Here is a 23,948-nt window from a genome sequence, read left to right as displayed (position 1 = left end):
AAGCCGTGGCCCACAGCTGGGGCTCTCGGGGAAGGGGGCACCCCACAGGGTCACCTGAAAGCCACAGTGCCCAGAATCTCAGCCCTGGCGCACTCGGCAGGTCTACGGCGTGGCTGGAAATGTGCATTTTCAACGGGTCCTGCAGAAGCGGATGCTGTGGGTTGGGGACCCCAGGGTGAGGGGGACCCAGGGTCGTGGAGGTGGGTGTCCCTGACTATGGGTGAGGGCCCTGCGGGTGGTGGGGGGCAGCTTACTCGTCAGTGTCCTTTTTGCTTTCCTCAATGAAGGCAATGGATTCAGATCTAAGGCGGTTGGTCACTTCGTACGTTCGCAGGGTGACCCCAAAAATATCCTCGTGGTATCGGTTGTCATCCTAAGTGGGGGAACAGTCCATAGTCACAACTTGGGGGCAGACAGCACGCCCCCACCCCCGCCGCCGGGATGGAGGACCCCTAAAGAAGACGGTTTGAGAGAGGCTCGGCCAGGTGAGAGAGGCTCGGCCCTGGCCGCCCCGCACACACTGGTCCCCCAGGCCCCGTGCTGGACCCTCTGGACACTTCTGCTTCAGTCCAGAAACTGGCTGTGGCCCCAGGACCCTTGCTCCTGCAGTCCCCCACCCGGCCAGGCCCATTGCCAACCCAGATGGACGCCGTGGCGGGCGTGGGCTGGGGAATGAGTGTGCACACTGGCGGGAGGGGGCTTAGGAGCTCATCGGAAGGGGGCGCTGCGGCTCTGCTGTCCAGGGTCCCTGCGGGCCCCTGGCACTGGTGGGCAGAGCGAGAGGTGGGCGTCCAGACTTCACCCACGGGGTGGTTTTGAGGGGAAGGGGAAGGTGTCTCGGTGGGGGGGGCAGCAGGGGGCACATGGGCACAAGTGGGGAGGCGGAGGCACAGAGGGGCCTAAGCCGAGTCAGCGGGTCTGAACGAGGCCACTGTCTGCCCATCTGTCTGCTTGTCCGTCTGTTCATCTGTCTGCCCGTCTGCCCATTCATTTGTCCATCTGTCCATCCGTTTGTCCATCTGTCCATCCGTTTGTCCATCTGTCTGCTCATTCGCCCATTCGTTTGTCCATCTGTCCATCTGTTTGTCCATCCGTCTGCCTGCCCTTTCGCTGCTGGTCCGTCTGTCCATGCAGGGGTGCGCGCCTTGCTCTGCACAGTTCTGTCTCTGGGGCGACACCCCACGTGCCCCCGGTGTAACCCCGCGGTGCCCCCAGCCAGAGCCTGGCGCCTGTGACACCCAACAGCCGCTCCTGAGGGAAGCGCGGTTCCACGGGTCCCTCCCAGAGCCCGGTGGCGGCCAGCGACACCAACTTGCCCATCTGGGGCACTTGGTCCACCTGGGAGGCGGGGCTGCTGTGGGGCTGCCCTCCCCAGCCCGCATATTCCAGGGACGACCTGGAGGGCCACGGGCTGGTCCCATCTCCCGGGATGGAACTTGCTCAGTGCCCAACTGGCGCCACTGGCCAGGGCAGCGCTTCTGGGGCAGGGCGAGGAGAGGGCGGTCCATTGTGCCCCCCTCCCCGAGGTTTGTCCACGTGTCCACTTCCAGCCACCGTCCCTCCCACGTGCCCGCCCGCCTCTGTGGGGAGGGACCCCACGTGTCCCCGCCCCCGTCCCGCACTCACCCGCAGGCGGCTGACAAACACGCCGGCGTCCTCGGCCGAGAGCCGGCCCTGCTGGGCCAGGATGCGCTGCACGGCCTTGAGCACGTCCGCCGCCATGGTGACGTCCCCGCACACGTAGATGTGGCCCCCCTGCTCCTTGAGCGCGCGGTACACGGGCTCGGCCAGCTGCTCCTGCAGGATGTCCTGCACGTATTTCTGGGGGGCGCGGGCAGGGTGAGGGGGGCCCAGCAGCCCCGGCGAGGCCCCACCCCTGCGCCGAGAGCGGGTGTGCATGGTGTGCGCCCTGCTGCTAAGTGTGTACGCGTGTGTGTGTGTGCACGCGTGTGGGTACCTGCCAGTGTGTTTGTCTGTGTGTAGGCGAGTACCTGTCTGTAAACACGTGTGGTGTGTGGGAGTCTGCTCATAAGTATGTGTGTCTGTGTGTATTTGCGTCTTTGTGTGTATTTGGCTGTGTGTCTCTGTGTATATATGTGTATCTGCATGTGTATATATGTATTCGTGTGTCTGTGTCTAAGTGTGCATCTGTGTGAGTATGTTGTGTGTGTGTGCGTAGAGTCCCTGCCTGTGTGTGTCTACCTGCTAAGTGTGTACGCGTGTGTGTGCGTGTGTGTGGGTACCTGCCAGTGTGTTTGTCTGTGTGTGAATGTGTGTCTGTGTGTGTCTGTGTGTATGTGTGGGTTCCTGCTCATGTATGTGTGTTTGAGTGTGTGTGTGCATGTGTCCCTGCCCATGAGTGTGTGTCCCTGCCTGTGAGTGTGTATGTGTGTGGACACATGTCCCTGCCCATGAGTGTATGTGTGTGTCCCTGCCCATGATGTCTGTGTGTGTATGTCCTTACCTGTGATTTGTGTGTGTGTCCCTGACCGTTGTGTGTGTATGTCCCTGCCCATGAGTGTGTATGTGTGTGTGTGTCCCTGCCCGTGTGTGTGTGTCCTTGCCCATGAGTGTGTGTATGTGTGTGTCCCTGCCCGCGCCTGTGTGTGTGTTCCTGCCCATGAGTGTATGTGTCCCTGTCTGTGTGTGTGTGTCCCTGCCCGTGTGTGTGTCTTTGCCCGTGTGTGTATGTCCCTGCCCATGTTTGCGTGAGTGTGTGCACGTGTGGGCACGTGTGCAGTACCTTGGGCCTGTCGGGCTCCCGGGAGTAGGCGGTGTACAGCTCTCGGAAGACGCCCTTGCCCTTGGCCTGCAGGGCCTCCTCCTTGTAGATGTGGTCCATCTCGGACTGCCGGCACCCGAAGACCAGGACCATGGGGCAGGGGCTCAGGCCTGGACGGGGGGGTGGGGGGCCGGGTCAGCGGGGTCTCGGGCTGCCTGGGCCCGCCTGTAGTGGGGAAGGGGCGTGGGACCGAGCACCGCATACCGCATACCTTTGTGCTGGATGTCAAACTGTCGCTGCTGCCAGAAACTCCGGAATGGGGCGACGCCGGTGCCGGGGCCCACCAGGATGCAGGGCGCGTGGGGGTTCCGGGGCAGGCGGAAGCTGGGCGCCCTGTGAGGGGAGGGAGGCGGGGGCTCAGACACATGGACACACAGACAGACACACGGACATGGACACGGACACACACAGACACACACAGACATAGAACACAGACAACAAAAACACAAACACAGACACACGGACAGACACAGACACACAAACCCACGGACACACACAGACACACAGACACACAAACATGGACACAGACACACAAACATAGGCACACACACAGACACAGATGCAGAGACACAGACAGAGATGCACAGACACAGACACACACAGACACACACAGACATAGAACACAGACAACAAAAACACAGACACAGAGACACGGACAGACACAGACACACAGACACATGGACACACACAGACACACAGACACACAGACGTACAAACATGTACACAGACACACAAACATAGACACACAGACACACACACAGATGCAGAGACACAGACACAGACACAGAAACAGACACAGACACACAGACAAAGACACACACAGACACACAGACACAGACATGTGAGGAGCAGGGAGACGGGCTCAGGCCCTGCGTGAGGAGAGTGGCTGGGTCTGCAGGGGGCGGCAGTGCCCAGGGACGGGAGCGGGGCGCTCAGGTCCAGCTGCGCCCCTTCTCACCTACCTCCCACCGAGCTTGGCCATTGCAGGCTGCAGGCTGGTGTTGGGGTCCCCCCTCAGCACTACTGGCCTAGGGGCTGCTTCGGGGAGACCTATGCCCCCCCACGCCAGGACACTCCAGCTCTGACAACCATAAGTTCCCCCCAAGGGGATCAGACTGGCCCCCTGGATGAGAACCACCCCTGGAAGTGCCCCTCAGCTCTCTGCCAAATGGGGCCCCGGGCTCAGGGTGGGTGTAAGAAGGGTCCTTGGGGGCCCATCAGCCTGGGCGCGGGTCTCTGTGTCTGCAGCACGCCGGCAGAGGGGCACCCGAACAGGTGCCATGGCAAAGACGGGGTTTCTGAGGCGACGCTTCAGCCCAGAAGGGAGCGTGGGACCGAGCAAGTCTGGGGGTCCTGCCAGGGCTCGGGGCATCCTGGCCTCTCTGAGGAGGGGTGGATGGTAGCAAGAAGACAGAACCTGGGATCCACCTTTTTGTTGGTTTGTGTTTTGGGTCCCACCAGTGATGCTCCGGGTCACCCCTGGCTCTGCACTCAGAAATCACTCCTGGCGGTGCTCGGGGGACCGAATGGGATGCCGGGGATGGAACCTGCATCGGCTGCGTGCAAGGCAACCACTCCATCACTCCAGCTCTAATCCACCTTCTTCTTCTTGCGTATTTTGGGGCCATACCTGGTGCTCCTGGGTGGCTGCTCGGAGCTCAGGGGACCATGTGGCACTGGAGGGCGGAACCCGGGACCCCTCCGTCCCCACGCCGAGCCTGTGCTCCTCTCTCAGAGCACCTCCCTGCCTGAACCAGCCGGGTCCAGCAGGCGCCACACCCAGCAGCTGTCGGGCTACTCCCAGTTCTGTGCTCTGGCGTCATTCCCGGGCTGCTCAGGGGCCACGTTCTCATGCAGAGAGATCCGTATGGTCTCTCTGGCCCTTTGACATCTCCCTTTTGGGATGCCCCGGAGGCCTGAGGGGGCCCTGGTGATTCCCAGCCAACCAGGCTGGCAGCTCAATGCGAGGGCTGAGGCGGCTTGGGCCCTGCAGTATTGGGGGGGGGGGCTGAGCCACCCTGATGTCTGCGCCAGGTCTGCGCCAGACAGGCTCAGGGCTTGGCTGTGGCAAGGCTGTGTCTGTCCCGCCCCCGCCCCCTCATGCCCTCTCTCTGCCCCTCCCACAGGCTGGGAGGAAAAGCAGGGATGGATGAGGAAGGCCGGAGCCCCTCCCCCTCCCTCAGAAACTGGGGACATTTGGCATGTCCAGGGCCGGCCAACTTGGGATGCAATTTCCAGTGTCCTTGGCTCCCTGCGGCCACCCTAGCCCTCCTTGACCCTGTGCCCTCGACCTGTGACCTGCTGCCGAAGCCTCTGCCCCACACCCCATTTCCCCAGAGCCAGTGGGGACCCGGCCCCCCTCTCGGGCCCACTCACCCGCGCACGAAGCAGGGCACGCTCTCGCCAGGTGGGATGCGATTGAGCCAGGAGGAGCACACGCCATGGTGGACGGGGCCTTGTCCATCTGTGGAGGCAGGGAGGTGGTCCGGCTTGCCTGTGGCCCCCATGGTCCCCCGCTAGGGTTAGAGCATCTGCAGGGCCCCATGGCTGGGACTGGAAAGGGGAGAGGTGGAGGCCACGACGCTGCCCAGGCCTCTGCTCTGTGTGTGCGTGCGCGTGTGTGTACGTGTGTGTGCATGCGCAGTGTGTGCGTGTGTGCATGTGTGCGTACACGTGTGCATGTGTATTCGTGTGTGCGCCCGTGTGTGCATGAATGTATGCGTGTGTGTGTGTGTGTGTGTGTGTACGTGTGCATGTGTGTGTGTGAAGGGTTGGGGGGATCAGGTTCCCGGGCACCGAGGGGCCCGCAGTCAGGGGTGCCTCCCACCTCCTCGAGGTCACAGGCCCCTCTCTCGGGTGTGGTGTGAGGAGGGACACACGGAGGCGAGGAGGGTTCGTCTGCTGGTCCTGCAGATGCACCCCAGCCAGGAGGCGCCTGGTGCGAGCTGCTGGCTTGTGAGGGGGCTGGGCCCCCCGGGAGTCCCCCACCCCCAGGGCTCAGGCAGGCAGCCGAGGGTGGAGAGGGCGGGGCGGGGCCGGGGCTGCCCACCTCGGGTGCGGTAGGAGAGCACGGCCACGGTGAGGTGCACCTCGTCGGGGTACATGTCCGGGGACGAGCTGATGGAGTAGTAGCGCGGCTGCAGCAGGGACAGCTGTGTGAGCAGCAGCGTGGCGGGCATCTGCACGGACGGGAACTCCTCCAGCGCCTCCACCACCGTGGGGTTCTTGCCCCACTTCCACTCCTCGTACTCCTGCAGGCCCTGTGCGTGGGGCGGGGCGAGAGTCGGGGCTGGGACAGGGCGGCGGGTCCGATCATTACCCCCGCACCCTCCTGCCCCGCAGCAACGGTGCTGGACCTGGTGGGCTCCAGGGAGCCTGGAGAGCTGAGGTTTCAGCTCAAACCCCCGACACTTGGGGGCCGGCGTGATAGCACAGCGGGTAAGGGGTTTGCCTTGCATGCGGCCGAACCACGTTCGATCCCCAGCATCCCATAAGGTCCCCTGAGCACCACCAGGAGTGATCCCTGAGTGCAGAGCCAGGAGGAACCCCGGACCAAACGAACAACCCCCCCCAAACAAAACAAAACCCACACCCGGCTCCCACCTGCTGGGGTGGCTCCTGAACGCTGAAGTGTGCCCACGTATGAGCGGCCACGCGTGTGTGTGTGCATGTGTGTCTGTGTGTGGGACTGGGAGAGTTCTTCGCCCTCCAGGGAAGTGTGGGGGAACCAGGCTCGCAGAGGGTGGGGAGAAGGGGCCGGGCTGCCCACCAGGGTCCAACCAGCCTACGGCCTGGCTCAAGGCCGCCACCTGCTGGCTGGCAAGTGCAATGACATCGCCGGGGAGGGGGAGGGGGCCGGCGGTGGACACAGACCAGGACCCACCTTGCTGAGGACCAGCAGCCGCTGCTTCTCGCTCTCACTGGTGGCCAGGGAGGCGAACTGCTGTAGCTGCAGTGGCGTGGGTGGCGTGGTGATGTCCAGGTAGTACTTGAAGGCCTGGAAGATGGTGCAGGGTGGGAGGCGGGCCTCGTCCGTCCAGTTGCTGATGACTCCTGTGCGGGGAGATACAAGGACGGGGACCGGGTGGGTGGGGGAAGGGAAGGGGTCGGAGAGCCAGGCCTTCAAGTCAGAGAGATGCACCCTAGCCCGACTTGGGGCGCAGTGGGGGCGCTGGACCATGCCTCTAAAACCAGCTGGCAAAATTGCCCCAAACCGACAGAGCAAATGAAAGCCCAAATGGATGTCCACGGTGTGACCTGAGAGGTCCAGGGGGAGAAACACACCCACCACTAGCATTTCCTCCCAGGCCCGGGGCTGGACATTTGACATTATTTATAAACATTGTCTGGTTTTATTTGTATTGGTGTAGTCACCGTGAGGTTACAAAGTTACCCATGATTGGGTTTTAGGTGGACATTGTTTCAACACTTTTAAGTTATTAAGTAGCCAATCCTCACCCCAGTCCCAGGTGGGGGTTGCCATCCTGATGCCCTGCTCCCAGATGGTAGGCAACTGGCCCCAGGTCACACAGCTCTGAAGTGGGAAGCCAGGGCGCCCTGCCCAATCCTGCTCCTTAGGGCCGCAGCCCAGACTCAGTGCCCCACCACCCCCATCCATCCCCTATAGCGCTTCTACTTCATGTGGGGGTGGGGGCTCACAGCTGCTCTCTGAAGAGGGGCCTTTAAGAAAGCGAGTAAGCCTGTCTCCCTCGGGTGGACGCTTACAGAGAGTCTCTACAGGCCCATCCGACTGGACTCCAGGCCCATGCCCTGCCTGGCCTTTATGCTCCAGCTGCCGGGTGCAAGTGGCATGTGGCTGTCCCACTGGGGCCATAGAAGGCCACTACTGGCCCTGGGGGCTCACCTGTTTGCCTGCAAAGTACTCCGGCTGCCTGGAGGTGACCAGTGGGAACTGTGGCCCAGTCACGGGGCCCTGGGAAGTGCTGGGCAGGGGGGCTTCACCTGTTTGCCCAGTGCTCCGGTCTGCTTGCCCTGAGCCCCTTGCCTGCTCCCCAGTGCCCCCCCCAACACCCCTGCGCATGCCCAGGGCTTCCACCACCCCCACCTCGTGCTCCCCTACTGCTCCACCCTCATCCCCGCGTGTGCATGCCACTCCCTCGAGTGCTCACCCAGATCCCCAAGGGCTCACCCGGCACCCCTCCTTCCCGCGCACGCCCAGCGCGTGCCCCCTCATGTCCACCTGGCGCCCCTGCGCACCCATCCAGCGACCCCCCCCCACACCCCTACGCAGCGATCCGGCTGCCTGGAGGCTCACCCAGGTCCCCGCGCGCCCACCCAGCGCTCACCTGGCGGCCCCCGCGCGCCCACCCAGCGCCCTCGCGCGCCCCCGCGCGCCCACCTAGCGCCGTGTTCCGCTCCTCCAGCAGCTCCACCTTCAGCAGCTGGTCGGGTGGCGGCGCGTCCTCCAGCCGCGCGATGAGGGCGGACACCAGGTCGTCGTGGTTGCCCGGGAAGACGCCCAGGTGGTCTCCGGGCTGGTACTGCAGCTCGGGGTTCCCGTTGGTGTGGAGACGCACGAAGATGGTGGAGCGGCTGCAGGACGGACGTGGGCAGTGAGGGGGCGCCGCCCTCGCCCCCTCATCTGTGGCCCGGTGGTCCGGCTCCCCTCCCCCACCCCTGCTGCGAACCCTCGCGAGGGTGGGGGTGGGGGATGGGGGGACATGGCCCCACTCCTCCCTTCTCCTGCTCAGGCCCCTTCTGGGAGACGGCGGCGCCCCTGCTCCCTGGATCTTCTGGGGGGGGGCTCCTCCTCCACTCCCCCCCCCACTGCTTCCTGCTCCCCTTCCTAACGGAGGTTTGTCCTGGAGCTGTCCGGTGTAGACCCCCATGGATGGATGAACACAATCAAGGGGGTCCGAGGAGACACCCCAGAAGCAGCCTCTGACCTGTGGGGTCCCAAACTCTCAGGCTCTGGGTTTGGGGCTGTAGGCCGGGGGACCTGGCCTAAAGGAGGGGCTTCCCCGAGGAACTCGGGAAGGAGCTAGAAAGCCCTCGCCCACAGGGGCTCCTCTCACACAGTGCTGGGACCCCCGGGACACGGAGCCCGAAGCTCTTGGCCCTCTCACATGTCAGTCACACGCAGTCCCGGGCTGTTCATCCATCCTCCCTGGTGGTATGTAAATCAACGCTTGAATAGGCCTGTGGGCTCGCTATTGAAAGGCGTTTTTTATTTATTTATTTTATTTTTGGCACAGTCAAGAGCCCTTTGTGCTGCAAATAGCCACCGTTATTAAAAATAGTTGCGCCCGCACATTCGATTTTGGGGGGAGGGATGTATCATGTATTTTTTTTCCCTTCAAGCAAGGCACCCCTGTCCTTGGTTTGGTAGAAACTGTAGGTGGTGATGTTGGGATCTGGGGCTCCGTTCTTCCTCTCGTGGGTACGTTTTTCCCTCTTGGGGCACTCAGTCTGTCAATCCCTGGGTCCTGCAGGGCCACCAGCCTTTGGTTCCTGGACAGCAAAGCCAGCCCGGGCCCAGGAGGGGAATTGGCAGAGCCGGCCGCCAGCAGGGGGCGCTGTGGTGCCGCTGAGCTGGGGGCCCAAGAAGCCTGTGCAAATCAATTCCCACTTTCTCCCAGATCATCACGAATCCCTTGCGGAGTCTATTTGCCTCTGTTCTTTTGGCCGGTACAAAATAGAAATGCGGAGGACCCGGACTTGCTGAGCTGGCTCATGTCCTCAGCCACTTTCCCAAACCAAGTTCTCTGGCGTGCGGCCGGATGTGGTCAGGCAGATGAGGAGGAGGAGGGATGGGGTGGGCAGCTGGCAGGTGAGCGAGAAGGTGGACGCCCACACCCCCACTGGGAGCTCCCCCAGGGGACCTAGTGAGCTGCAGACAGGCTGGCTGAGAATGCCCCCGCTGAAGCTGCCGTGACCCCAGGGACCTCGGCAGGAGAGCCCGCCTAAACCCAGCCTCTGTAACCTCAGTTCCGTTCAGGGCTTCTAAGCACTGTACAGTTTTCTAAAAATAAAAATGCTGAATGTGCTGGAGCGATAGTACAGCGGGTTTGGCATTTGCCTTGCGTGAGGTTGACCCGGTTCGATCCCCGGCATCCCATAGGGCACTGCCAGGAGTAATTCCGGAGCGCAGAGCCAGGAGGAAGCCCTGAGCACCGCTGGGTGTGAGTAAAAATAAACAAATAAATAAAAAATGGTGATCCAGAACTTGGGATACATTTGGGCTGCTGAGAAGTGCTCGGGAGGGAGAAGTGGCCGGTATCAGGAAGACAGTCACAAGGGCTCCACTGTGCCCTTCCCCAGAGCATCTCTGCTGGAGCTGTTTTTATATCCACAGGGATGCATCACACACACACACACACACGCACACACACACACACACACACACACACACACCCATGCGGGTGTGCTTGGCGGTGGTTCAATGACAGTTTTGCAGATAAAAGAACAGTTGCTAACTTTCAGCCACGCTGGGCCAAAAAAAAAAAAAGCGAGTGTTCACAGTAAACTGTCACTCGAGAGCAGTTTGAGTTAATAAGGTTCGTTCATTCAACCGATTTACACTGTCAGGCCCAGGTTGTGGGTGGAGAGAGGGAGAGGGAAGGGGGGGGGAGAGGGAGGGAGGGAGAGAGAGAGGAGGGAGAGAGAGATCTAGGACCATTAGGCACTCAATTCTCTCTGAGAAGGAACTTTCGAGGATCTCCGAGGGGCAGGTGGTGATAGGGGTGGGGGTGAGTGGCTACCTGACCCTCACCTGATCTCTGACCCTCAGACACTCTGGGGGAGGCCTGTGTGTCATCTGACTCCTGAACAGTGAGGCATGGCCCTGCCAACATCTGGGGGAACTAGCATGTGCAAAGACCCTGAGGTAGGAAAAAGGTGTGGCATGTCAGAGGAAAGGAAGGACAGCGGGAGAATGGTCAGCAGGGTGTGGGCCGTGGGTGGTGGGGGACAGGGGGAAGGCCTTGGCATGATCTGGGGGGCAGGGAGCTGGGGACTTGCCCTGATTCTCATGAGGGGTGGAGGGAGGGCCAGGCCGAGAGGTGTTCCCGGGTGCTGGGGTTCGGACCCAGGTCTCTGGCTTTCAAACCCAGTGGCTGTAGTCCTCTAGGCAATCTCTCCGGCCCTCAGTCTTCTAAAACTATTCTGGGAAGGGGTGACAAGTCCAGCCTGTTTCAGCCACTCAGATGAGCTGAACAGGCAGTAGGACAGGGACAGGCCCCAGCCTCCACGGTGACGGGCGTGCAGGAAGGAGGGGAAGCCTGACCACCCTGGGGGCCCAGGGCCTGCCACGTGCTTCCCAGAAGCCCCCGCTCTGTGCCCCCTGTCTGCCTCCTGCCGACCCTCTTCCTATTTCCAGGTGCCCCTCCTGGCTTCCAGGACCCGAGCCCAGCTGGAGCCCGCCTGCCTGCCTCCATCTCGGGTGCTGCTGTACGGGGGGCCAATTGGTGTCCCTGGGAATCTACTTCCTGGCAGGACAGAAAATGTGGTCACTTTTCACTCCAGGTTTGTAGAGATTATCTGCCGCGCCTTCTCCTTGGCAGCTTGCTGGCAATTAAGGGTCTCCAGGGCAGTGATTTGTGCTATTTTGTTTATTTATTTTAAAATTTATTTATTTATTTATTTTTTGCTTTTTGGGTCACACCCAGCAATGCACAGGGGTTACTCCTGGCTCTGCACTCAGGAATACCCCCTGGCGGTGCTCAGGGGACCATATGGGATGCTGGGAACTGAACCCGGGTCTGCCAATCCAAGGCAAACGCCCTCCCCCGCTGTGCTATCGCTCTGGCCCCATCATGGTATTTTGTTTAAGGAGCCACAGCCCGACTAGGGCCTGGGGCAGAGGAAATGAGGGAGAATTTCAAGACCTTTGCACTTAATTATCCCTTATAACAAAATAATCCTGGAAGACTGGAAAGGACACTTGAAGCTGAGCACTGGGTGCCCTGAGGCTGGTGTTGCAGAGACAGCTCCATCCATTCTGGGCCATTGGTAAGTGACTCAGATAACTGTGTTTATGTCTCCGCTCAGCCGCTCTGCCCAGCCAGCTGCCTGTCCCTGGAGCTTACCCTGGGTCTTGGTCCCACTTAGCGCCAAAACATGTGTAGATTGCTCTCCTAGTTTTGGGGGGCAGGGGTCTCTTCAGGCTCGCCGCTGAAGTGTTCAGGAGTTTTCAAGTTCCATCCCCCTACCCTCCACCCCCACCCCCACCCACCACCGCGTCTCTTAACTCTCACTTGCCCCCAGCACAGAAAGGGAAAGTGTAATGGGTATTCTGTTTTCTTTGGGGGGCCACAGCTGGCGATGCTCAGGCCTTACTCCTGGCTCTGCACTCAGGGATCACTCATGACAGGCTTGGGGATGCCGGGGATAGAACCTGGTCGGTCACATGCAAGGCAGGCAGCTCACCTGCTGTCCTATTGCTCTGTCTCCCCTTGGGTATTTTAAGCCTAAACGCCCTTGCTGAGCCAGAAAGTTTTCTACTGTGAACACTACATTTAACTCATTAGTCAAAGGGATTTATTTCCCAGCCCGGTTCATCTTTTTTTTTTTTTTCCGACTTTCTGAGTCACACCCGGCGATGCTCAGGGGTTCCCTGCCTCTGCACTCAGGAATCACTCCTGGTGGTAGTCAGGGAACCCTATGGGATGCCAGGGACTGAACCGGGTCAGCTGCGTGCAAGGCAAACACCCTGACCGCTGAACTATCATTCTGGCCCCTTGGTTCATTTTTTTACTATCTGAGAATCCAGACCAGACTGACTCTTCTCTTTTTTTTTTTCTTTTTTTTTGCTTTTGGGTCACACCCAGAGATGCACAGGGGTTACTCTTGGTTTTGCACTTAGGAGTTACTCTTGGCGGTCCTCAGGGAACCATATGGGATGCCAGAGATCGAACCTGGGTTGGCCATATGAAAGACAAACGCCCTACCCGCTGTGCTATTGCTCCAGCCCCAATGGTGCTAACTCTTAGGGGACAGGGGGCCCAGAGGTGGGCTCAAAACACGGCCCGGCCTGTAGAAAGTGCTAGACAAATGCCAGAAATCCTTTCAGCCACCGTCATCACTTGTGGTGGGGACTCAGAGGGCCTGGCGGGCTTGTCCAAGGCGACAGAGCTGGTGTTGGCAGAGCCAGAGTCAGGGCTGGGGGTGTCTGTGCCGAGAGTCCCTTGTGCTCTGTGCATGTCCCCCACCATCCCCCATCAAAAAAGAGACCAAGATTGCCAAGACTCTTCATGTCACGGCAAACGGGAAGATGCCTTGACAAGGGTCCATGCAGAGACGTCTCCTGGCACCGAGGAAATAACACCACCAAGCTGCCAGGATTGGCATGAGTCCAGGAGTGTCCAGGATCTGAATGAACCGCCACGAGGGCCCCATCTGCAGCCCTGGGTGGCTGCTGTGTGTCCTGATCAGACTGGGGGGCAGCACAGCCTTCGCCCTGTGGCTGTGACCCCTGAACCCCCACTGCACTGTGACCAGAGTGACACGGCCAGCAGGACCCAGCCTGGCATTTCATGAAGCCGAGAAGCTTGGGTGCCAGGGGGAAGGAACTGGACCCAGGCATGCTGGTCAGTGTCCTCCACTGCCCGGGAGGGGCTCTCATTGGGAAGCTCTAAATTTGGGGGGCAATGGACAGTCATTGGAAGTCAAGTGCTTGGGTCACAAGCCAAGGGGAAGGTGACTTCTGAGCATCTGGACTTGGGAATGAGCCACTTCCACTGGGATGAACCGTCACCCCCAAGGTGCCCAATGGAGGCTGGACAGACACTGGCCAGCACCTGAGAGAAGGGCCCTGGCCAGCAAGGCGGGACAATGATTGCTGGTGGAAGCCTGATGGCCAACTCTCCACCAGGGTGTGGACCCCAGGGGACCCTCGCCTCTCCCCTTCCATCTCCCCCGCTTCTTTTCCTGCCAGAGCTCTCTTGGGAAAGGGAAGGCAGGAGGCACCGTGCTCAGAGCCGCAGGAGCCAAGTGCGGCCCCCGCCACCACACTGAACCCCTGCTGACCTCCGCTACCCCCCACCCCCACGCTGCTCTGGGCTGGGTGCAAAATGGGCGGCGCTGGAGTTGCAAAGGTGCCAGCCTGGGGCCGAGGCCGCCTACCTGGACTGGGCACTCTGGAGGTTCTGACGGCTGAGCACTCGAGCAGCTGAGACCCACTTCTTGTGGGCGCCGGACAGACCTGGGGGAGGAGAACCACAGACTGGAGCTGGGCTGCAGCAGAGGCTGGACGCTCAGCAGTCCGCCCCTCCCGCCTCCTCCATCCCATAGCAGGAGAACCGGCAGTGATGTGTGTGCGTGTGTGTGTGTGTGGGGGGGGGGTCATGTGAATGTGTGTGTGGTGTGTGTGGTGTGTGTGTGTGTGTGTGTGTGTGTGTGACGTGGTGGGGTGTGGAGGCATGGGTGTGTGATGGTGTGTGTGGAGTGGGGTGTGTTGTATGTGGGTGTATGGTATGTGGTGTGTGTGGTGTGGGTATATGTGTGGTGCAGTATGTGATGTGTGTGCATGTGTGTGTGTGTGTGTGTGGTGTGAATGGTGCAGGTAATGCGGAACCCGAAGCCAGTGTGGCAGAGGGAGAGGTGGGGAGGTGGCTAGGGCAAGGTGCCACAAGGCTGGAGAGACAGCCTGGGGCGTGGCCCGGGGCCGGAGCAGAGCAGATGGCATTAGAGGACACCAGGGCACTCAGACCCACTCTCCAGACCCCCTTCAGAGGTGACGGTGCCCATATCTCCTCTCCCGCATCATGGATGCTGTACAGGAGAGTGTGTGTTGGTGGGGGGGGGGGGGCTATACCTTGGGTCAGTTCCGGAGCTTCAGCCACATAGGTGAGGCGGAACTTGTTTCTTTTCCAGCTGCGGTCATTGCTGATGAGGGAGTTGTTGGCTTTCTCGATGTTCACGTCGTCACCCACACAGAACACATCACAGGCTGCCTGTGGCCCAGATGGGGGTTCTGTGACCTCTTTCAGCCAAGAAGGGATCCTCCCCAAGAGCCCCAAATGGGGGTGTGATCCCTTCATCCACATGCCCATCCATCCATCCATCCATCCATCCATCCATCTGTTGGTCTATCCATTCATCCATCCATCTGTCCATCCATCCATATGCCCATTCACCCATCTGTCCATCCATTCATATGTCCGTCCATCCATCCATCCATCCATCCATCTGTTGGTCTATCCATTCATCCATCCATCTGTCCATCCATCCATATGCCCATTCACCCATCTGTCCATCCATTCATATGTCCGTCCATTCATCCATCCATCCATCCATCCATCCATCCATCCGTCCACCTAACCATCCATATACCCATCTGTCCACCTATCCATCCACCCATTCATCTGTCCATCCAAATATCCATCTGTTCATCATCCATCCATCCATCCATCCACCTATTCATCTATCTATCCACCCATCTTTCCATCCATTCATCAACCCACTCAACTGTCTGCCCATCCATACATCCACCCACCCACCCAACCATCTTCCCACTCATTATAAATCCAAATTTTAATCTATTCTGTTACTTCTGCATGTCTTTACTGTGCCAGAATATGACATCTATTACTGACTTTAAGATCAAATCTCTTTAATATAAACCCCATGCATGTCATTTTTCCTGCAATGAACATGTGTAGAATCTTATCATCAAACACATAAAAGACAGTAAACAACTTAGACTCTCCTAGCCACCTTCCTCTAAAAAGTTAGAAAATATCTTATTAAAGATAGAATGAATATCTGGGTATTTCTCTCTTTCTCTACGTTTCTAAGTTCCCAACTTTTGTGATTCTAAGAATGACCACTCAGGATTATTTCTGAAAATTCAGAAGATGGCCAAGGTAGCTTCTACTTAGTTTTGGCCTCCTGTTGATTTTGCCGCAGTCCAAGTGTCCCCTGAGTGGATAAACAGGATATAGTCTCTCCATACAGTGGGAAAAGTCCTCCAGAGGACTGAAGTGCTGACAGATACTGGTCGTGGGGGAAGCCCGATGATGTGCCACAGGGAACGGCCAATATCGAACCCAGGGATTGCAAAGTTCCACCCACACAGAATGTCTAGCAAGAGCCAAGGCGGAGAGACAGGAAGGGGGTCCCAGAACCGAGGGGGCACTGGGAGTATGGGGGCGACTGTTCCAGGTCGGAGGGCTAAGTGGATGCCCACGCAGCTGCCTTGGAAGACAGTCCAGCTTCCGGGCTACTCATGCAGAGAGACAGGGGAGGGAATGGGTGGACACGGCATGTCCTGTTTGCTGCTGGGCGTCCATGTGCCTCTGCAGGTGGGCTCTGTGGGTGGGAGGCCGGCAGTGGCCTTCCCTCCTGGGCTGCTGCAGAGAGTGCGGTCCAGGGCTACTCTGTCCTTCCGTGGTCACCCCCATGAATACAGACATTGGGTACTAGTGTCCCCCCCCCCACACTAGCCTCTGGAGGGCACCAGGCAGCAGCAAGTCCCAGTCAGGAGCCCCATCCGGGAGCCCCAGGGGGCGATAGCACAGCGGAGAGGGCGTTTGCCTTGCATGCAGCCAACCTGGGTTCGATCCTTGGCATCCCATAGAATGCCCCAGGCAATGCCAGGAGTAATTCCAGAGTGCAGAAGCAGAAGTAACCCCTGAGCATCACCAGGTGTGACTGCCCCCTCTCCAAAAAAGGAAAAAAAAAAAAGATAACCAGTTAGGGCCCGAGACAGAACATAGATTAAAGTATGGCAACACACAGGGTCCCTGAGCATTGCTGGGAGTGAGTCCTGAGCACTGGGACAGGAGTTAGCCCCTGGGCAATGCTGAATACCCCCTCCAAACAAAACAAAGCAAAAAATGTGCAGTGTAGGACTGGAGTGATACTACAGCAGGGAGGGCATTTGCTTTGCATGTGGCCGACCTGGGGTTCGATCCCCAACATCCAATAAGTTTCCTCGGGCACCTCCAGAAGTAATTCCCGAGTGCAGAGCCACAAGTAATCCCCGAGCATTGTGAGGTGTGATCCGAGCTGCCCTTCCCCCCCAAGGAAAACAGTCCAGTGTCGTGGGGTTTAGTTTCTTTACAAGGTTGCATGGAGACCACTGAGATCCATCTCAGGTCACCTTTACCAGCACCTGGCAGCCCCCTCACTCCCTTTCTCTCTGGCCATGAGCAGCCTGGAATCCTCTCTTTGCATATGCCTGCCCTGACCCCTGACCCCTGACCTGGAAACAGATCCCTACTCCTGGGGTCTTCTGAGACTGGCTCTTGCTCCAAGCTTCCAACTGTCCAGATGGCACCAGGTGCCAGCGCTTCGTGTCTTCCTAACTGCGGAACACCCCTGCACGGGTGCACCCCGCTTTCTCTCTCTCACCCCTGCAGGGCGCGCCCTGCATTCTCTCACCCCTGCAAGGCTGCACCCCGCTTTCTCTCTCTCATCCCCTGCACGGGTGCACCCCGCTTTCTCTCTCTCTCTCTCACCCCTCTTAGTGTCTGGCTTTGTCAGCAACTGCCTGGAGCAACCTCATGGACAAAGGCCCAGCCCAGGAGCGAGCTCGTCCACCTGGATGGGCGTCTGGGCCATGGGCCTCAGCTTGGGCCCGCTAGCCCCGTTCCCTACTTCCCCTCGAATGGAATCGGGGGCGGGGGGCGGGTGGCTCCTCCCAGCCGCACCCGTCCAGGGCGCGAAGACCAGCTCCTTCCCCTGAGGCCAGGGACAGGGTCCCGGGGGTGTATGGGGGGCAAACGTCGATGTCAGACCACTGGCCCCAACCCCGCGAGACCGTCCGAGCGCCGGGGCTGGGCTGTGCCACACGGTACCTTGAAGACCTTCTTGGCCCAGGTCCTGAAGGCCTCCTCCTGCCCGCACAGCTCGTCACCCTCCCGCATCTTCAGGATCCGTTCCCCGCCCAGCTCCTCCAGCAGCGTGTCCACGGCGTGGCCGAAGGCGCAGAAGTGCGGGTAGGCCCTGGAGCCCAGGCCGAACACGGAGAACCTGCCGGAGCAGAGTGGCGGGACAGTGCAGGGGGGCGGCCCTGTGTCCCCGCCAAGCCGCGCACAAGCTCCCAGGCTGGGCCTGGAGCCGGAGCCTTCCCCAGAGGAAACGGGGGTGGGGGGGCAGGTGGTTCCTCCCAGCCGCTAGCGTCCAGGGCGCAAAGACCAGCTCCTTCCCCTGAGGCCGAGGACAGGGTCTCTCTCTCACTCCTGCACGGGTGAGGGGAAGTAGGGGATGGGGCTAGCGGGGCACGCGGAGGCCAGGTGCGGCTCCTCAACTCACGGGATCCTCATGCGACCTTAAGTGCAGAGAAAGTGGGGCTGGGGGGGGGGTGATTCCAGGGGTGCCTTGCACGGAGAGGACTAGGTCCCGTCCCTGTTTAATGAAGGCTGTTGCCCAACACCATGACTGCTGCCCTCAGGGCCGTGCCCTGCCTCTTGGGGGCTCCGGGGAGGGCCCGCTGGTGACAACTGCGGAGATCCAACATGAGACTTGGGGCCAGACTGACGGTTGAATGGGCTGAGCATGTGTGCCGCATGGGAGGGGCCTGGGGGTCGACCCCTGAGGTCAGCGCCAGGTGCAGCCTCTGAGCAGACCTTGAGCACTGCTGGGGGGGGGGGGGGCTTGCCCCCACGCCCACACCCGCCCCTGAAACCAACCAAGCAGCCAAACAGAGGAATAGCACAGCCCAACTCCAGACCCGGATTCCAGGCCCTCTGGGGGGAGGTGGACATCCCACAGGGGGCGGGCGGTTCTGGGAGATTCTGATGGGATGGTGAGGAGTAGGGATCACTGGGCTAGAAGCTTCCATCAGGCTGGGAAGCACCAGGGGCTGAGGGGCCACAGCACACGAGACATGCTGATGGTGGGGGAGGCTCAGAGGAGTCGGGGTGGCAGGGGGTGCGAGGGAGGGTCCCCGCCTACTGGGATGCAGGTGGTGATCTGAGGGCGAAGGGGCCCCCCACCACCACTCCACCCTGCTTCTGAAATGCCCACCTGGCAACCCAGACCTGTTTCCCGGGAGCCTTGGCGGCTCTGGCGCTGGACGTGGTGCTCACCTCACATTGGCCAGCGGGCCAGTGCTCTCAAAGTTGTCTCTGAGCTCGGCCCCGTCGCCCGACGACTTCCGGGAGTCAGAGTATGAGGACACGCTGTTGAAGCGGACCTTGTAGCTCCTGCCGAGACCAAAGAGCGTCTGTGAGCATGGGGAGTTCCCCCACCTCGCCCCTACCTGAGACTCCCTGCCCCAAGTGTTTCTGCAGTCATTCTTGGATCTAGAACGATCTAGAATGTTCTAGAAACGAACCCATCTCCTCTTTCTTTCACCCACCCACGAGAGGTCTGGATTGGCAAAGTGTCTGAGCCTGTCCATGGTGCCAGGGGTTCAGTGGACAAGCAGTGAGGACCGCATTGCACTGGTCCCTCACTTTTGTCAGGTGACCTTTGTCCCCCAATGTCCGGGCGTGCAAGAATCGTGCCCGGCTCTTTGTGAAAACGCAGCCCGTGATTCCCAAGGGGCTCTGCAGTTCTGACCAGTTACTGGGAGAAGCCATGGCTGCCGGTCCCCAGACCTCACCTTGAGGACTGCCCTTGTGCTGTCGTCCGTGGTCACTGCTGCGGAGGTGACCGAGACCATCCATGTTTCAAGGGGTTTACCTTCATTATTAGCTCAACGGCAAGTGCCCAGTGGTCAGGGGAGGTTCCATACCGGGTGCCCCGAGAGGGAGTGTTTATTCTAGGTGGAAGGCTGTCCTCCCCAGTCTGTGGTTCTGGTCCTTGGAGAACTCAGGCAGCCTCATCCACACACAAACAAGAGATGCTCTGGCCACTGACACATGGCACAAAAATAAATCCTTCTCGGGGGAAGGCCAGGGCCACTGGACTGAAATCACAGCCCCAAGGCTTCAGAAGAAGGATTTGGAATTAAAAAAAAAGAAGTAATAAAACCAGAAACAATTTGCCAGTTCTCCTCTGACAGCAGTTTTGTTCCCAGAGAGGCAGAAAGAACACAAAAATCAAAGCCAAACAAACATCTCCAAGACAAACTCCATCCTCCCCCACCCTGCCCCAAGCCCCCCATACCATCCCTCCCGGCCCCCCCGACCCCCCCGACCCCCCAAAACCAAAGCAAAACACAGAAGCTCGCGCAAGAGACGAAGAAAAGCCCCAGGGTGTCTAAGCTGGACCTTCCTCCAAGTTTCCCCCTTTCAGCATCAGGGAAAGTTCTAAATATATGGAAGTGTATTTTCTGCCCCAAAATAGTCTCGCATTGAGTCACTTCTCCAAATAAGACACGCGGCAGATGAGGGGGCGGCAGCATCGTCAGTGTGGGCGGGCTTGGGTGCCGGCTGTGGGGTAAAAATACCCGCCCATGGGTTTTGATGGGTCGGAGGTTCTTCCAAATGCTGTGCTCTCTGGCATCATGCTCAGACTCTCCAATCAGCTCCCTGGGGTGGTCAGGGTTGGGGATCATTTCTTCCCATTTGGTGGAGAAGCAGGATGAGGCCCCTCGGGGTAGGGGGAGCCGCCGTTCTAGGCCCAGGCGGGTGGGGTTAAGAATGCGAGGCAGGGTTAGAACGCAGGTCTCCCCGAGCCAAAGCAGGACGCTCGGGCCCCAGCCATGCACACACACATGCACGCACACACGTGTGCACGCGCTACCTGTGCCGGCGGTCCCGGGCTAGGGCCAGACCCTGGGCTCCGGGGTCGCCTCTCGGGAGGGCAGGGCCTTTACGGGGAAAGAAAGGCAAGGGTTCCGGGTTCCTAGGGGGAGAACGGACGGTCCCCTCTCTCTCCCCGACGAAGGCCCCGGCACGGGGCAGGTGACATGGGGCACCTGGCGAGCACGGACCACGGGGACGAGGCCGTCCCCGGAGCCCGAGTTCAGCAGGCGGAGGGGACTCTGCTGCCCTGCCTGGCCTCCGGACGCCAGCCGGCCCCTGCCTCTGTGGTCAGCCTGGGGTGCGGGGCTGGGTCCCGCTCTGGTTTGTGGGGAGGCTTGTTCTGGGCACCCCAAGGGGCAGCTCAGGCGGCCTTGGCCTCTGCTCCACGTTATGGGAGGGGAACAAAGGGCACCTCAAAGGTCACAGTGCTCGCAGGTGTCTCCACTCAGTGGGGCACCCTGACAGTGCTCAGGGCTTACTCCTGACTCTGTGCTTGGTGCTCTCTCCTGGCTCTGTATTTGGTCGGGGATCACTCCAGGCTCAGGGATCACTCCTGGCTCTGTGCTCAGGGCTCACTGATGGCTTTGTGCTCAGAGCTTACTCTTGGCAGGGATCACTCCAGACTGAGGGATCACTCCTGGCTCTGTGCTCAGGGCTCACTCTTGGAGGGCTCGGGGACCATGGGGGGTGGGGGTGTTGCCAGGAATTGAACTCAGTGTCCTGAGAAAGAGCCAGAGGACCAACCCACACAGCATCTAGCCACGTGGGCCTGGGGGCGTGTCTCTGAGCCCAGCCCTGGGCCTGAGCCTGCCCTACCTGAGCAGGAGGTGGGAAGGTTCTACGGGCAGAGGCCCTGGCGGCCTGCCCATCAACCTGGTGCTTGATCTCTGTGCGGGCCTCCTGGATGCTCATGGCCATTTTTGAGTGAGTCTCCAATGAACTAGAAAGTCAGGGCGAGACTTTCGCGGGCAGGCATGGAAATGTCAGATTGACCCTGCGTGCTCCAGACAGCCCTGGGCTCTCAGGGGTCACAAGTGGACGGAGCCTCACGGTAACACCCCAACATCAAAGATGGAACTACCACACTGTGTGTGTGTGTGTGCGTGTGTGTGTGCACATGTGCGTGTCTGTGTATATGTGTGTACGTGTGAGTGTGTGAGTATGTGTGTGTGCATTCATGTGTGCATGTGCGTGTAAGTACGTGCATGTGTACGCGTATGTACATGTATGAGTGTGTGCGCATGTGTGTGTGTGTGTGTAGATGGTGTCAGGGCACGCAGGCGGCTGTCCACTCACTTCCTTTCCTCATGCACAGAGTTGGGGTGTCTCATCTCCATCAGAGCGCAGCCGAATTTCTGCGGAGTGGAAGAGAGGAGGTGCACGTGAGTGTTGGCCCGCAGGCCGGGCCTTAGTGTCAGGGCTCAGGTGGGGCACGGAGCCGGGAGTGCAGTCACACCTGCTCGAAGGGGACCCTCCGCCCCGCACTCAAGCTACCACTTGGTTCCCCTGAGCTCAGGCTCCATGTTTCTGCACAGGAGCGACATGTGCCAAGACATGGGGCCTTTCGGGGACCACGGTTCTCACTAGGGCTCGGCTTGGAACACTTGGACTGTCCTGACTTGGATCCAAGTTGAATCCACGGGACACTGGGAAGATCCTTGAACGGGCAGGCAGGTGGCCCAGGAGGGCCCCCACCCCTTCCTCCTGCTCCTGGCACCCCAGGGAACCCCCAGGTGGCCCATCTCACCTCCCCATTCTCAGGGGGGTCTCCGTTGCCGAAGGTGCTGGTGACCACCAAGACCAGCGTTTCGTGTTCCAGGTGCACGATGTCATACTCCTCCATGGACATGACCTGGTGGCGGGGACGGAGGAGGGAGGGGACGTCAGGGCCACTTTGGGAGCCCCTGTGTGGGCAGAGCTCAAGCTCCAGCTGTTCCGGTAGGTTCTGGTGGGTTTGGATGGGGTGGGGCTCTTGGGTGGTCATTGGCCCTCGGGTCACCAGAGAATCTGGGGGCAGCGGCCTAAGGGCTCGGCTGCAGCAGAGACTGGGAGCCTCGAGCATCTTGTAACCTGGAATCTTGTGGATGACATTCATGCTGGGGGTGGGCGTGGGGTCCCCTGGCTGGAGACTGCCAGTCTGGAGTTGCTGGGCCCTGGTCAGTCTCAGGGAAAGCCTGTGATCTTACAGCTGATATTTTTTTTTCCTGTTTGGGTCACACCCAATGATGCACAGGGGCAACTCCTGGCTCTGCACTCAGGAATCACTCCTGGCGGTGCTCGGGGGACCATATGGGATCCTGGGAATTGAACCTGGGTCGGCCACAAGGCAAATGTCCTACCCACTGTGCTATCCCTCCAGCCCCATTACAGCTGAGATTCATTGTAGCAACATTTCTCTGGAAGGTTCCAGGGAAGCCAGGATCCCAAGGAGTGTCTTGAAAACCAGTGGGGCTGGGACAAATGTGCATGAGAAGCATCTAGATTCTTCATTTTGTCGGTTTCGGGGCCAGACCTGGCGGTGCTTGGGGCTCAGCTCCTGGCTCTGTGCTCAGGTGTCATTGGGTGCCAGGATCAAGCCTGGTTGGCTGCATGCAAGGCAAACGCCCTGCCCGGCCCGACTGTCTCCCCAGCACCTCCGCTCTTTGGGGAATTATATGCCATTATCTGCAGCTGGAAGGTTCTGAGAACTGGACGCAGCTCAGTGGACAGAGCTCCCCAAACGGACTTCAGAATGTCATTCTAGCACGTTTCTCTAGAGATGGGGCGTTGACTTGCGATTTCTGGGTCCCCGGAAGGCTGGCGAGAAGGCCTCGCCTCTCTGACGTGCATGGCGGGAGTGTGCCTGCTGGGAGCGTCCGTCCCTTCTCTGGCTGTACCCTGTGCCCCACCCCCCACAGATGCTCCCCTTCCCGCCTTTACGCGTCCCGACCCACCTTGGCATCAAAGGCGTGTTTGAAGATCTCACACAAGGTCTTGGCATAGGCCTGAGACTTGCCCGTCTCTGTGGCATAAAGGATGGTGGCCTTGACCCGCTTGGCCATCGCCTGTCCCATCAGTTTGGCCGAGAACTTGACGGCTCTGAGGGGTGAGAGGATAGCGAGGAAATTGGGAAACGGAGAGAGGAAGGAAGACGCAGGCCACCACCCTCCCTGGCACTCTGGCCAAACCCCCGACGTCTCCGGGAGGGAACTTCAGTCTCTGGATCTTCGACAGACTCCGGGTGCCTGAGATGCCCCTTTCTAAACTCTGCCAGGGACTGGGAGGGGGGTGCAGTGCTGATGGAGCTCACCGAGCTCACGGCCTGCCTGGGTTCAATGCCCTGCACCCCGTGGTCCCTCAAGCACTGCCGGGTGTGGCCCTGGAAGCCCCCAGCGCTGGTGACTGAGGTAGCACCCGACCCTCGGGCCCGTGATGGAGCTGCTGGGGCCCCTCCGAGCCCCAAAGTCCCGCCAGAGCAACCAGCTCCATGGCTGCTCAGGTCCACAGTGTGTGACTTCACTGCCTGGCCCTTCTCCCCGCAGCTTTGGGGTGCCAAGATGCCCCCAAAGATCATTCCTTGCATTGGGTGG

The 23,948-nt window shown here is 59.9% G+C and overlaps 1 protein-coding gene across 1 annotated transcript in view; it reads right to left on the bottom strand.

Annotated features, from left to right (window-relative positions):
- Window positions 1-23,948, bottom strand: part of NOS1 (nitric oxide synthase 1) — a 50,328-nt gene that overhangs the window by 922 nt on the left and 25,458 nt on the right. Inside the window, exons 13-27 of the mRNA XM_056131056.1 lie at window positions 23,313-23,457; window positions 22,127-22,231; window positions 21,676-21,734; window positions 18,775-18,891; window positions 17,542-17,716; window positions 14,556-14,694; window positions 13,865-13,943; window positions 8,142-8,335; window positions 6,666-6,835; window positions 5,832-6,042; window positions 5,159-5,246; window positions 2,994-3,115; window positions 2,744-2,892; window positions 1,627-1,821; window positions 255-373 (exon numbers count right to left, since the gene is read on the bottom strand). Coding sequence (XP_055987031.1) covers window positions 255-373; window positions 1,627-1,821; window positions 2,744-2,892; window positions 2,994-3,115; window positions 5,159-5,246; window positions 5,832-6,042; window positions 6,666-6,835; window positions 8,142-8,335; window positions 13,865-13,943; window positions 14,556-14,694; window positions 17,542-17,716; window positions 18,775-18,891; window positions 21,676-21,734; window positions 22,127-22,231; window positions 23,313-23,457 — 2,067 coding nt within the window. The remainder of the gene's footprint in view (window positions 1-254; window positions 374-1,626; window positions 1,822-2,743; window positions 2,893-2,993; window positions 3,116-5,158; window positions 5,247-5,831; window positions 6,043-6,665; window positions 6,836-8,141; window positions 8,336-13,864; window positions 13,944-14,555; window positions 14,695-17,541; window positions 17,717-18,774; window positions 18,892-21,675; window positions 21,735-22,126; window positions 22,232-23,312; window positions 23,458-23,948) is intronic.

Source organism: Sorex fumeus, unplaced genomic scaffold (genome assembly GCF_029834395.1).
Source record: "Sorex fumeus unplaced genomic scaffold, SorFum_2.1 ptg000083l, whole genome shotgun sequence".
NCBI classification, from domain to species: domain Eukaryota; kingdom Metazoa; phylum Chordata; class Mammalia; order Eulipotyphla; family Soricidae; genus Sorex; species Sorex fumeus.
Note: the sequence above shows the minus strand (reverse complement) of the source record. Positions and strands in the feature narration are given on the sequence as shown.